Genomic DNA, 13,413 nt, shown 5'->3' with positions numbered 1-13,413 from the left:
AAAATGACCCACTCTGGTAGAGGTCTCCTAACAAGTGACTTTTGTTCTTATACAGTTAATTGGTTTTCAAAGACCTGCCATCTTTGGAGCCAGCCCTGGTGGTCTATTGGTTAAGATTCAGCATTCCCACAGGTTCATTTCCCAGCCAGGGAACCATACCACTTATCTGTCGGTTGTCCTACTGAGGTGGCTGCGTGTTGCTGTGATGCTGAAAGCTGTGCTATAAGTATTTCAAATACTACCAGGCTCCTTGGTGGGAGAGGCTTCAGCAGGGCTTCCAGACTAGGTTAGACTAGGAAGAAGGACCTGGCCACTCACTTGTGAAGAAATTGACCTCTAAATAGCTGTGGAGCATTGTCTGATAGAGCACTGGAAGGTGAGAGGATGGTGCAGAAAGACTGGGCAGGGTTCCTCTGCTTACACAGGGTTGCTAGGAGTTGGAATCGACTCCACGGCACTAACGACAAAACCATCTTTAGATCCTCTGTATTTGTTTTTCAGATACTTTAATATTTTCTGAGTAAATGTGATTCCATTATTTTCCTTGTTAAAACCCTTAAGTAGCTTTCTTTGTCTACAGAATAAATTCAGAATACTTACTGGGGTACAGTTAGCTTACAGTTTGACCCTTGCTTGCTTTGTAACCTTAATTCTCCACTCAGCAGGCCTTTCACAGTTTGTACTCCTAAAGTTACAAAGGTGCTTGTAGTTCCTTAGCAGACCATACTTTTCGTGTCTCTGGGCCTTAGCATTTGTTCTTCCTTTTGTGGCATTCTCTAGTTTACCTCCTTTGGACACATTCCCTTAGATGCAGGCCTTCTTTGACAAGGTGTCTCTTACATATCTTTGTTTTGGCACTTCTGCAAAGTATTGTAACTTTGTTTACTTGTCTCTCTGCTCTTGCTAGTGTAAGTTCCTTTAGATCAAGAATTCTGAAATTTTAAATCTTTCTCTTTTTATGCTGTAACTTCATTTTCGGATTCCTCAAGTGCATTGCATGTGAACAAGTAACTACTGCATTTTAAAGGGGGTAAGAAAAGGCAGATTTAGTAGTTCAAAGATCTTAAACCAAGAAACATTAATGACTTCAAATCCCTTGAGCCATAAAGGCTAGCTCTCAAATGTAACTCTTTCCTTTACCTTTATCTCTATCTGTTCTGCCTCTTAGTTATGACCACCGGGTTATACATTTCTAGTTATAGCTACCAACTATAACAAAAAATTGAATGCCATATTTATTGAAAGAACTGCAGGTCCGTTATTTGGGTATTAATTGCCTCACTTGAATCAGTGTAATGGAGTTGTCACTGTTGACCTTGAAGCATTAGTGGTTAAATGAGGATTTGTAATGATGCCAGTACATGAATATCAAGTCTTTCTAATTTACTTTGTAACATGGTTTGTTAATGTTTTGTTTTGTTTTTTGTTCCAGCTCCAGAACCTGGGTATAAACCCAGCAAACATTGGCTTCAGTACCCTGACTATGGAGTCAGACAAATTCATCTGCATTAGAGAGAAAGTAGGAGAGCAGGCCCAGGTGGTAATCATTGATATGAATGACCCAAGTAATCCAATTCGAAGACCAATTTCAGCAGACAGCGCCATCATGAATCCAGCTAGTAAAGTAATTGCACTGAAAGGTATAAAAGATTGTGGAGTTTTTTTCTTAAAAACTCTTCCTGTGTGTAATTTATTCAAATACAGTAATTAAGACGTACCATTTTTAGAATGTTAATGAAATTGGGCTAAATAGATCTGCAAAGTTAAAGCTGTTACTGAACTTGATTTTAACTACTTTCTTGACGTTTACTTGGCATGTGTCTGTAAAATGTCTTTCTCCTCAGTGTGATCTACTTGGAAAAATTTTATGTTTTAGATTAAATTAAATTTTATACGTACAGTGTGATAAGACTGTGCTAAAACATAACTCCATATACAGGAGAAATAAGTTAGTGATTCATGTTCTGGAATAAAATAGACTTTATTAATATTAACATCTAAACATTGAAGAATTCTGTTATGATGATAAACTTGCCATTCATGCTGTACCTTTTTTATACTTCAGGGTTTATTTCATTTAGATTCTCAAGTTCTAAAAATGGCTTAAATTTACACTGATTGTTAGAAGTATGTATATATATATAGGTGGGTATTCAAGCTTTGGAATCGAAGGTATTAGAATTATTTAGACTAACTTTTAATTGTCACTGTAGGGAACTGTACCAACTTATCAGTCTAAACAGATTTGGAAGAACTGTCTAGGGGCCTGTATTAATTTGTTTACTTCGAACTTTAGAGTGAGGATGTAACTGACTCTTAATAACCCACAGATGCCTGTTTTAGAGTCAGTTTGTCACATAGCCCAACTCTAAAAAAGGCATTTAATTGCCTAATTTTTTTTTTTTTTAAGATTTTATTTTTCCTTTTTCTCCCAAATCCCCCCAGTACATAGTTGTGTATTTTCAGTAGTGGGTCCTTCTAGTTGTGGCATGTGGGATGTCGCCTCAGCATGGCCTGAAGAGAGGTGCCATGTCCGTGCCCAGGATTTGAACTGGCGAAACCCTGGGCCACCGAAGCAGAGTGTGTGAACTTAACCACTCGGCCACGGGACCAGCCCCAAATTGCCTAATTTTTGCTTTGTTGTTTTTCTTGATAGTAGGAGGAGGAAGAGTTCAAGGTCCTAGTAGTTTCTTGATAAGTTTGTGGGTGAGTTGTTAGAGGTGCTGAACTTTTTACACAGTCTGTTCTTTACATGATTTAAACTTTGTGTTTAGTAGTAATACTGGCTGGAGATTCAAAAGAGGAGGGGAGCACAAGCATATTCATATAAGTCACAATTAAATACGTAAGATAGAAGTTGATCTCATCTGAAGGAAAGATGGTCCAGCTTTCCATCTAGGACCACATGCTTTGTGGCAGTAAGCTTTTTGCTTCCATTAGACAATATATATTATACTTTAGGGTCTTAAGCTCCCATCAGCCTCCTTAAAGAATTTAAATTCAACTGCTTAGCAGCTCTCAGACCTCTCTTTTAAAAGGCCATCGTTTTAATTTTCTCAAATTTCTTTTCTATTTTTAATGTTATTGTTATCTTATCACATTTCTTAATGCTTTCTTATGTGTGCAGATGGTGAGTTATCTTAAATTAGATTGTATTAGTTATTGTCCTGTTCTATAAAAAGAATACATTGAAAAGATTTTCAGAGCATTATACAGTAGCAATGTAGATTTGTGTCTCTGTGTCTGCACTGTGGTGTTAGGCTGTCATCCCTTGCTCTTCTCCCCAAACCACCCCACATACATATACTCCAAACCCTTTCATGTAAAAAAGAATGAAAGTAATTATCGGAAGTTTGGGAAAGGCAACAAAGGAAATTAAGTCATTCCCTCATAGTACTCCCTCTGAAGCCAATTTTAAACCCCTTGGCTTCTTTTTATAAACAGGACTGTAACTCTCACAATTGTTCAAGTCTGGTTGTGGTTTCCATATTGTGTGGGATGGGAATAACATTCTTGTTTTATGGAAGAATTTTTTACACGTGTGGTAAGGGTCATGGTACAAAGCTCTATGTTTTGTGTCCCGTCCCATCCACTCCCCACCACCCTAATACTACTACCTTACAATTTTTGTTCTTCAGGAGCCAGATTCTCTGTGTCAGGAATGGAGTTTTCCTTAATCTCTAAGGACTAATCTTGATAGCCTAGCGATAGTTGTGGGCTTTGATCTCTATTAATTTAAACCAAATCATTTTTTGGACTGTGATGGATTTGAAATTACAAGTAGAAGCCTTTGCATCTGACTCAGTGAACTCTTAACACTCGAGGCAAATCTCATCCTTCTTTTACTAAATGTTTGCTGTCTGAATGAAGCTTGAACTTGGTCCTCATCTCTAGTGTATTAACAGCATCTGAAACTGTCCTCCTTTGTCTCCCTCTCCTTTTCTCCAGCACCTCTACCTGTCCCTTTGTATCTTAAACCAGTTAAATTTAGCATACACTTCCTCTTATGTGCTAGTGGTACAAGGCAACATTGAAGTACATCCTCTTCCAAAAAGCAGTTAACATAAGATTTAGTTGGATGGGGGATGACTCCCTTTTAAAAAGTAGACATTTTCCCTGTGTCTTTGTATCGGGTTTGCCTTGTTCTCTGTACCTACAACTAACTTAGTTTATACATAAAGTAAACATACTTAATTATAAGTATGAAGATTACAACCTTATTTTCCATTGTTAAGCTAACTGTTCTTTAGACTCCTTTTTAGTTGGGATTTAGAATTCTATGGAAGTCATACTGTCTGTTTAAAATGTGTTTATTAGAGGTAGTATAGTTTTTGCTTCAGATGTAGATGTAGATTGCCCAGTCTCGGCTCTCTCTTCAGTGGTTGCTGCTCTGTCAATGCGACTTCTGTAGTTAGTTATTAGTCTCATGATAAAACCATTTTGTTTGGAAGTTACAGCACTAGTTTAGCTAGATATTAATTTATCCTGAACTTTACTTTATTAGTGATTTCAAATTCTTAATTTTGTTTTTAGCTGGGAAAACTCTTCAGATATTTAACATTGAAATGAAAAGTAAAATGAAGGCCCATACCATGACTGATGATGTCACCTTCTGGAAGTGGATCTCTTTAAATACGGTTGCTCTTGTTACGGATAATGCAGTTTACCATTGGAGTATGGAAGGAGAGTCTCAGCCAGTGAAAATGTTTGATCGCCATTCTAGCCTTGCAGGATGTCAGATTATCAATTATCGTACAGATGCAAAGCAAAAGTGGTTACTTCTGACTGGTATATCTGCACAGGTAACATTTTTCTGGTTTTTAATAAAGAAGGTCTAGAGAGCTAATGTGCCCAGATGCGCATTAGTGCGTTTTGAAATTAGGTCTTCTATGCTCAGTCCTGTTGAATCTGACTTATTCTGGAAGACTTTTTCCCCCCTTTTTTCTTTTTTAAGAAATAAGGGTTGCTAGCTTAATGCCTTTATACTGATGTACAGTTTCATTGTACTCTTTCCATGTGTTGTTAGGTTTTACTTGCAGATTGAATGGATATTGAGTTTCTGTGAGAGTGACTTGGAATTTATTATGGATGTTTACTGCAGAATGAATAAATCCTTCTGATAAAAGTAGTTAAAAAAACCACTTTTTTTTTAATGATGGTGTAAAGAGATGATTGTATATGAGGCATGTTTTAAACATTCATGTTATGCTTTAATAAGATAATGTTTGGAGCTAAATTTTAATTTGAGGTATCAAATCTACATTGAGAGACTAAATAACAATGAATTATAAATCCTGCTAGAGATTAATAAAGCATTCTAATGATTTCACTAGTTGATGAATCTAGGAGTTATTGGTTCATTGAATCCCCAAACATTTTTTTCTTGTATCTTTTGTAGCAAAATCGTGTGGTTGGAGCTATGCAGTTATATTCTGTAGATAGGAAAGTGTCTCAGCCCATTGAAGGACATGCGGCCAGCTTCGCACAGTTTAAGATGGAAGGAAATGCAGAAGAATCAACGTTATTTTGTTTTGCAGTACGGGGTCAAGCTGGAGGGAAGGTAAGTTTTGGGTTTGAAAATTATTTTAGAACTTTGTCTTTCTGGTACTAATCAGTCAGCTAATTTCAAAATGGTCTTCTCCCTTCCTTGTTAATTTATTTTTAACATCCAGATTTGTGGTGACTTAGTTCGTTTAAATTTTACTTCCAGTGATACTTGTCTCAAATGAATGTTTTTTAACAACTTTTTGTATCTATTTATATTAAACTATTTATATTAAGACTTTATATCAATTGCCTTTACCAAAGGCGGCCTTAATTCAGTCTTTTTCAACTTTATTGTGCATAAGAATCATTAGGGTCACTAAAATGTACGTTAATGTGCCTTACGTCTAGAGAGTGATTCAGTAAGTGGAGCCCAAAATCTGCATTTTAATAACCCTAGGTGATGTGACATAAATAGAATGTGGACCACAATTTGAGTAACATTTCCTTAATCAGAGCTTCTCAACCCTGGCTGTACATTGGAATCACTTGGACAGATTGAATGAAGTGTTTTGTATGTTAGTATTCTTAGTTGCAGGCAACAGAAAAGAGGTCTGGTTGATTAGAGCATAAAAATTTAGTAAAAGGGTAATGCGTAGTTGACAGTGGTTAGGAAGGTTTAGAATCAAGCTTGGAAAATGAAGAGGAATGAGGGAGAATGGGCAGCAACCAGGTCCCCAGCCAAAAGCCCTGCCACAGAACTCTGAGGACTCCGTTGCTGTTGTGACTGCACTGCTGGATGCCACAGTGAGCACTGCTGCCCCTGGAAACTCAGTTTGATGTTGTTCTCACTACCAGAGTAGTCTCTGAAGTCTTAATATTTTTCCATGGTAAGTAGTTAAGAAAGTTAATGTAGAGATTGCTTAAAATGTGATCATCTGTAGCTTCTCAACAGGGAGGGAACATAAGCACCGAGACTTAAAATTCTGCCTCAAATTTTAGAGTAAGAATCTCTGAACTGTGGAATGATCCTACCAATCTCACGACATGACAAAGACAGAAAACAGTGATATTTAGATCTGAATTGATAGAATCTAAACAAAAAGACACATAGGTTTTAGAAATTAGTTATCTTTAAGACATAGGGCTGAGACTTTTTTTGAGAAGTCCTACTGGAAGAAGAACCTCAATATCATTTTTATAGTGCCTGAAAACCTGTTTATAGGTTCTTGAGCGTATTTGATACATTGTGCTTTATCTATTGTTATCTGCCATGGCTTTTGAAGGAAGACATAAGTTTTTCACTGTGGCTCATCATACTAATTAAGGATGAGACTTGATAACTTTAATATGGTATGTATCTGAGAAACTGAATTATTCTTTGTCTGAGTCGATTCCTGATATGACTAAGCAAAATAGATAATACTTTTTTGTCGACCTTATTTATTTTCTTTTGCCCAGCTGATGTGCAGCATCAGACATTTTAAACCAAAATGTGACTAGAGAGACAACTCAGTTTAGGTGTATGCTTTCTATCTGTGTTACAGTAGGTAGGCAGAGAAGACTTTAACAACTTAGGTTTCTGTTTGGAAATACTAAATTATAATGGAAGGCCATGAGAGAGCACCTTTATGGATAGTGTATTACCATTCTATGCCCTTAATTTAAGGTAGATTGAAGTGTGATTATTTCAGCCATTCAACCAACCTTTTAAAGTTTTTATCTTGAAATATTATACATTCATAGGAAGCTGCAAAGACAGAACAGAGAGATCACATGTCTCCTTTACCTAGTTTCCTCCAGTGGTTACATCTTATATAGCTATAGTACGGTAGACACTGGTACAATTGTATAATTCTGTCATTTTCTCACAAGTAGATTCAAGATACATACTATTCCACAAGGATTTCCCTCACGCTACCCCTTTATAGTCACACTCACTCCCTCCTTCCCCAGCATCTCTAACTCCTGACAACCACTCATTATATCTCCATTTCTATAATTTTGTCACTTCAAGAATGCTATATAGGGCCTGGCCCCATGGCGAAGTGGTTAAGTTTGCACGCCTCGCCTCAGTGGCCCAGGGTTTTGCCTGTTCGGATCCTAGGCGCGGACATGGCACCACTCATTGAGTCACTGCTGAGGCGGCATCCCACATAGCACAACCAGAAGGACCTACAGGTAGAATATAAAACTGTGTAGGGTGGCAGGGAGGCTGTGGGAGGCGAAGAAGAAAAGAAAAAAGATTGGCAACAGATGTTAGCTCAGGTGCCAGTCTTTAAAAAAAAAAAAAAACACAAACAACAAGGAGTGCTATATAAATAGGATCATATAGTATGTGACCTTTCAAGATTGGCACTATTTTTTTCACTCAGCATACTGTCTGTGAGAGTATTCCATGGTATGGTGTATGGTATGGTTGTACCATAATTTAATATTCACCTATTGTAGGACATTTTGGTTGTTTGGGGCTACAAATCTGCTGTGATCAGTTGCTAAAAGATCTAGGTTTGTATAAGTTTTATTTTCTTTTGAACAGTTACATATCATTGAAGTTGGCACACCACCTACAGGGAACCAGCCTTTTCCAAAGAAGGCAGTGGATGTTTTCTTTCCTCCAGAAGCACAAAATGACTTTCCTGTTGCAATGCAGGTATTTTAACCAAAACAGATGAACTTTTTAAATCTCTCCTCTTAACAAAATCCAAAAGCTACTACTCACAGTCAGTATAATTTAAGTGGTCCTTAAAAGAATACCCTTTATTCCCAAATAAAGTTTATTAGTGAAACTTCGTCAAGTAATACTCTAAATTTCATTGTAATATATAAAATAGGTTGTTCAAAATTATGTTTTCTCTTTTATACATTTATATTGTGTTTTTTTATAAGAGCTTGGGATATTCCATATTTAAATATGCTGTAAAAATGAGGAAACTGTAAATACTAGCTTTTAATTTTTCATATAAACCTTTTGTCAAAGTTCTAGAATTTCACTGTCTCTAAAATGGAATTGAAGTAAATGTTCTGTTTCTGGATTCATTATTGTACTGAAGTGTTGACTCTCTTTATACAGATCAGTGAAAAGCATGATGTAGTATTCCTGATTACTAAGTATGGTTATATCCACCTCTATGATCTGGAGACTGGTACTTGCATCTACATGAACCGAATCAGTGGAGAAACAATCTTTGTTACTGCACCTCACGAAGCCACAGCTGGAATCATTGGAGTAAACAGAAAGGGACAAGTAAGGAAACCCTGAAACTTAAATTAAGCCATGAAATAACACTTACTACCATTACCTTTTTTTTCAAAAACCAAATGGTAACTTTGGATGTCAAAATAATATATACCTAAAAATACAGAAGCATATGATACAAAGTCTCTCTTTAATCTTGTTTTAGAGAGAGAAACTGCTCAGCATATAGCCACCTAGGATTGTGTATATTTGTCTTTTTTATCAAAAGAAGTGACTCTCCATGCAAAGAAACTATTAGGGTCACGTTTGACAGACTGTATACTTTATATAGGCGTTTTCTTCCTATGATCTCTAAGATTATCAACTACAAGGAAAAGAATTCTTCCTACATCTCTTTTTTAACTCTATTACTAAATATTTAATGTTGGAAGGTGATATGTTATGGTAGCTATTGTGGAGTACTTGGAAAGTTACCCAATTAGGGAAAATATTAGCTGTTTTGAATTTGCTGCATTTGACAGACCTCTTCACACCATGTAACAAGTGATCTTTTTTGTCTGTTTTCTTAGTATTTTATGTTTTCTACCAGGAGCTATCTTATTTTCTAAACAGTGGTTAAAATTTCAAGAACAATACTGTTATTGGTCTTGCATTTTACTAGTTTTCCTCTAAATTAGTATATTTCCCAAATAGTAAGTAAAGGAAGTAGATAGATTGTTTTTCTCCTTTGTTCTGTTAATTTCCAGAAAATAGTATGTATGTGAAGCGGCAGATACTCTAGGGGAGAGAGAGTCTTTCCCTACCTCTCCAACCCCTACCTAACTCCGCACCTGGTTCGGTGCTTCTGTTTCATGCCCCTAGCACTTAGGTAGCTCTACCTCGTAGCACTTACCGCAGTGAATTACAATTGCTTGCGTAACTGCTTCAGTCACTGTTCTTCATTAGGGAAAGGGGCTTCTCTTTGTTTAGTTGTATTTCTAAAGCAGTCAGTGTCTGGCACAAAAGTGACTTTAACAATTCAGCAGCTTTCATTTACTCAGTTGCATGTATCTCTCCTGGAAAAAGCAAGAATGAATTGGCTTTTTGGTGAACTAGGTTAGTGATAATTTAATAATCAAGTGAGGTTGTTAAGCCAGAGACCTTTTTATTTCCACTACTGTTAGATAATGCTTAAACTCTGAAGTAGCTTGTTTAATTTCGCCATACGTATTTGATGTTAACTCTGATTTTGGAAACTTATTGATTACTTTTCTGCCCTTCCCCCACAGATTTTTGTACCAGGTGCTTTGAGTAAGGAGATGAGTGTTTAAAATAACCTTAGGCCTCAGGACTTTTCTGTACTCTTAATCAAAGCCAACTACAGCTGGACATATCCTCTAGAGGAATGAGTGTGTGGTTTCTGTGGGTTGAAAAATCAAAAGCAATCAGGATGACATTATTGCCAGTATCTAGCTTAAATTCTGAACTTGGTAGAACTGAGTACTTTAGAAGATCAGAAATCTTCTCTTTTCCCTGTAGATCTTAAGTACTGGTTGCTAGAAATCTGCTAGGACAGTCTAAAAGTAGGATAAAGATGAAACTATGGATGTGTTTGGGGAAGACTAAGGTACAGATTAGTAGAAAGCTTCAGAAAGTGTGTTTGGAACTGGATTTGTTCATCTTTCTTATTTTTCCTGGGAGATAAGCATTACATTAAGGATGAGGGTCAGAAATGCAAATGACTATAAACTAATTACTTCTTTCCTTTAAAAGATATGTTTTGTTTTTTAAAGATTTAATTTTTCCTTTTTCTCCCCAAAACCCCCCGGTACATAGTTGTGTATTTTAAGTTGTGGGTCCTTCTAGTTGTGGCATGTAGGATGCCACCTCAGCATGGCTTGATGAGTGGTGCCATGTCCGCACCCAGGATCCGAACTGGTGAAACCCTGGGCCACCAGAAGCGGAACGCGTGAACTTAACCACTCTGCCACGTGGCCCCCATAAGATATGTTTTAAAGATTTTATTTTTCCTTTTTCTTCCCGAAGCCCCCAAGTACATAGTTGTATATTCTTCGTTGTGGGTCCTTCTAGTTGTGGCATGTGGGACACTGCCTCAGCGTGGCTCGATGAGCAGTGCCATGTCCGCACCCAGGATTCGAACCAACGAAACACTGGGCCGCCTGCAGCGGAGCACGCAAACTTAACCACTCGGCCACGCCAGCCCCCAGAAGATATGTTTTAATATGAAGTAGAATGTCATTTTGTGGCTACAGGATAGCCTAAACTTTGGGGAGGGGGTCGGACCTGTAGAAATGAAAAGAATTTGGGAGGTTAAAATTTCTTCATTTTCTTCAAAAGGAATAATAGGTAACAGTCTCTCCTGCCTGTTCTATCTGTTTGGTTATTGAGTTCTCAAATTGTATTAGGTTCTTGTTGATCTTGGGACAGAAATTTCCCATTTTCATTTATTTAACAAATATTAAGCATATACTTTGTGCTAAACACTGCCTGGTGCTAATAATGCAGTTAAATGAGGTCTTAAATAGTATTCCACACAGTCTGTTACATGGAATAGTGACTGAGAAACAGACAAGAAATTATAATAGTATGAGAAGTGCTGTTGTGGGTGATGTAAGTAGTTTAAGCTGGGGTGTATAACCAGCTCTGGCGTTGGGGAGAGGAGTGGATGTGTAGTGAAGGGCTCTCTTTCTCTATGGCAATTGATAGCAGTTTCAGCTTTTAGGCAAGGAGGGCAGCATTCAGTGGCAGTCTTTTTAGGAGGACTGAGGGTGGGTAACTATTCTCCAAACAGAAGCAATTAGAAATTGCTCTTTACTGGTACTACAGTTATTAAGCACCTACTGTATAGCTTGCATTATGTTAAGTGCATGAGAATTCAGTGGTCCCTTCCTTCATTGAGTATATGATCTGGTCTTGAGGAATGTAAATGTAATTAAAGAAAATTACTGAAACATCCTTGTTTTAAAAAAAGTCCTAGAGTTAAAAGGAATATATCTTAAACTTCTAGGCCAGCCCTTAGATTTCATAACTTCTTCACAGTCATTTTCTGTAGGGTGTCAAGATTTCGTTCCTCAAGAATATTTAAAGCATATGGAATTGTCTTTCAGAGCTCAATTAGATGGGAGCCTTGATCTTTGATATTAACCATGTTAAGAATGAATGAATGGTATCAAAGTAATTAGAGTTTGGGCAGTATGAAGTGGGGAGTTATGTATATTACAGAATGGCCATATTTTATGAACCCCCAATAGCTTAGCATCTCTTAGTCTTCTCATTCCTGGCCTCTTTTTTTCTCTTTTTATTTATTCATTTTTATAACAACAGGAGAGCAGCTGTCACAATTTCATTACCTTTGTGACTCACTAGTAATCGGCTAAACAGATTTGGTACCATTGATCTCCAAATAAACACATTGCAGCTATTCATTAATCTTTAAATTGTAGGTGCTATCAGTATGTGTGGAAGAAGAAAACATAATTCCTTATATCACCAATGTCCTACAAAATCCTGATTTGGCTCTGAGAATGGCTGTACGTAACAACTTAGCTGGTGCTGAAGAACTCTTTGCCCGGAAATTTAATGCTCTTTTTGCCCAGGGAAATTACTCAGAGGCAGCAAAGGTGGCTGCTAATGCACCAAAGGTAAATAGTTACGAAAATGAAGTTGCTATGATTGGATTAATGTTAATGTGCTCTGTTTCTAATACTGTTAGAAGAACCAGCTTTCCACAGATAATCTAATCTTCTAGGTTACATTTTCCTGTAGTAGAATATGAATGACTTATCAGTGCCTGTATATTTGGTTAATTACTTTCCTGTGCTCTACATTTCCTGTGGTTTTTATAGCAGACTCTTAGAAGGATATGTAGATCTGGTAAGCTATGATTTAGATAAATGTAGTAAATTTTTAGTTAGTTTGTAACACTAAGTAACTAAAAGAGTAACTGACCTCATCAATGATAGCTATCAATTTTATCCAAAAGCTGAAGATTAAACAGATGCTGTGCAAATTATGGTGAGAAGAGTTGTCTGAAATTGAGCTGAATTTATTCTCGTCACCTTTGTATTATATTGGACAAAATTAATGCTTTACATCCTGACCACTATTAAGAAATTTGCAGTAAATGTTAATCTGGAATAATGACGAGCTACAGCTAATTTGTGATTATGCATGTTCTCTTACACATTGGCGTTGTAATTTGGTTGGTATGTTTCTGATTCTCAATAATCTCGTAACATTGAACCAGAGGTGTAACAGATGTTGACTGAATCTTTACTATTCAGTGTATTGAAGATTTAAAATTTAGTGTTAGTAGATGGAAATCATCCTTTTAAGATTGACCCAAGAGACCCATGGAGTTATTAGTGTGGTGTTGGATCACCTTTCAAGGAGTCTTTAACATTTCATTTTCTTAAAGGGAATCCTTCGTACCCCAGACACCATCCGTCGGTTCCAGAGTGTCCCAGCTCAGCCAGGTCAAACTTCTCCTCTACTTCAGTACTTTGGAATTCTTTTGGACCAGGGCCAGCTAAACAAATATGAATCCTTAGAATTATGTAGGCCTGTACTTCAGCAAGGGCGGAAACAGCTTTTGGAGAAATGGTTAAAAGAAGATAAGGTACGTTAGCTTTTGTTCGAGTACGTTTGCTTTGATTGTATTTTAAATACCTTGTAAGCAACTTAAAAACACCTAGGTTGCACCGAAATGTCTCCGTCATTTCTTGCTTGTA

General features: G+C 37.0%; 1 protein-coding gene across 2 annotated transcripts in view; it reads left to right on the top strand.

Annotated features, from left to right (window-relative positions):
- The window catches only part of CLTC (clathrin heavy chain), a 65,052-nt gene that overhangs the window by 22,579 nt on the left and 29,060 nt on the right, over positions 1-13,413 (top strand). For both annotated transcript variants that reach the window (XM_046674667.1, XM_046674668.1), the window contains exons 2-8: positions 1,433-1,640; positions 4,534-4,802; positions 5,399-5,560; positions 8,024-8,137; positions 8,558-8,731; positions 12,127-12,324; positions 13,101-13,301. In XM_046674667.1, coding sequence (XP_046530623.1) covers positions 1,433-1,640; positions 4,534-4,802; positions 5,399-5,560; positions 8,024-8,137; positions 8,558-8,731; positions 12,127-12,324; positions 13,101-13,301 — 1,326 coding nt within the window. The remainder of the gene's footprint in view (positions 1-1,432; positions 1,641-4,533; positions 4,803-5,398; positions 5,561-8,023; positions 8,138-8,557; positions 8,732-12,126; positions 12,325-13,100; positions 13,302-13,413) is intronic.

This window comes from Equus quagga, chromosome 11 (genome assembly GCF_021613505.1).
Source record: "Equus quagga isolate Etosha38 chromosome 11, UCLA_HA_Equagga_1.0, whole genome shotgun sequence".
Lineage (NCBI taxonomy): Eukaryota > Metazoa > Chordata > Mammalia > Perissodactyla > Equidae > Equus > Equus quagga.
Note: the sequence above shows the minus strand (reverse complement) of the source record. Positions and strands in the feature narration are given on the sequence as shown.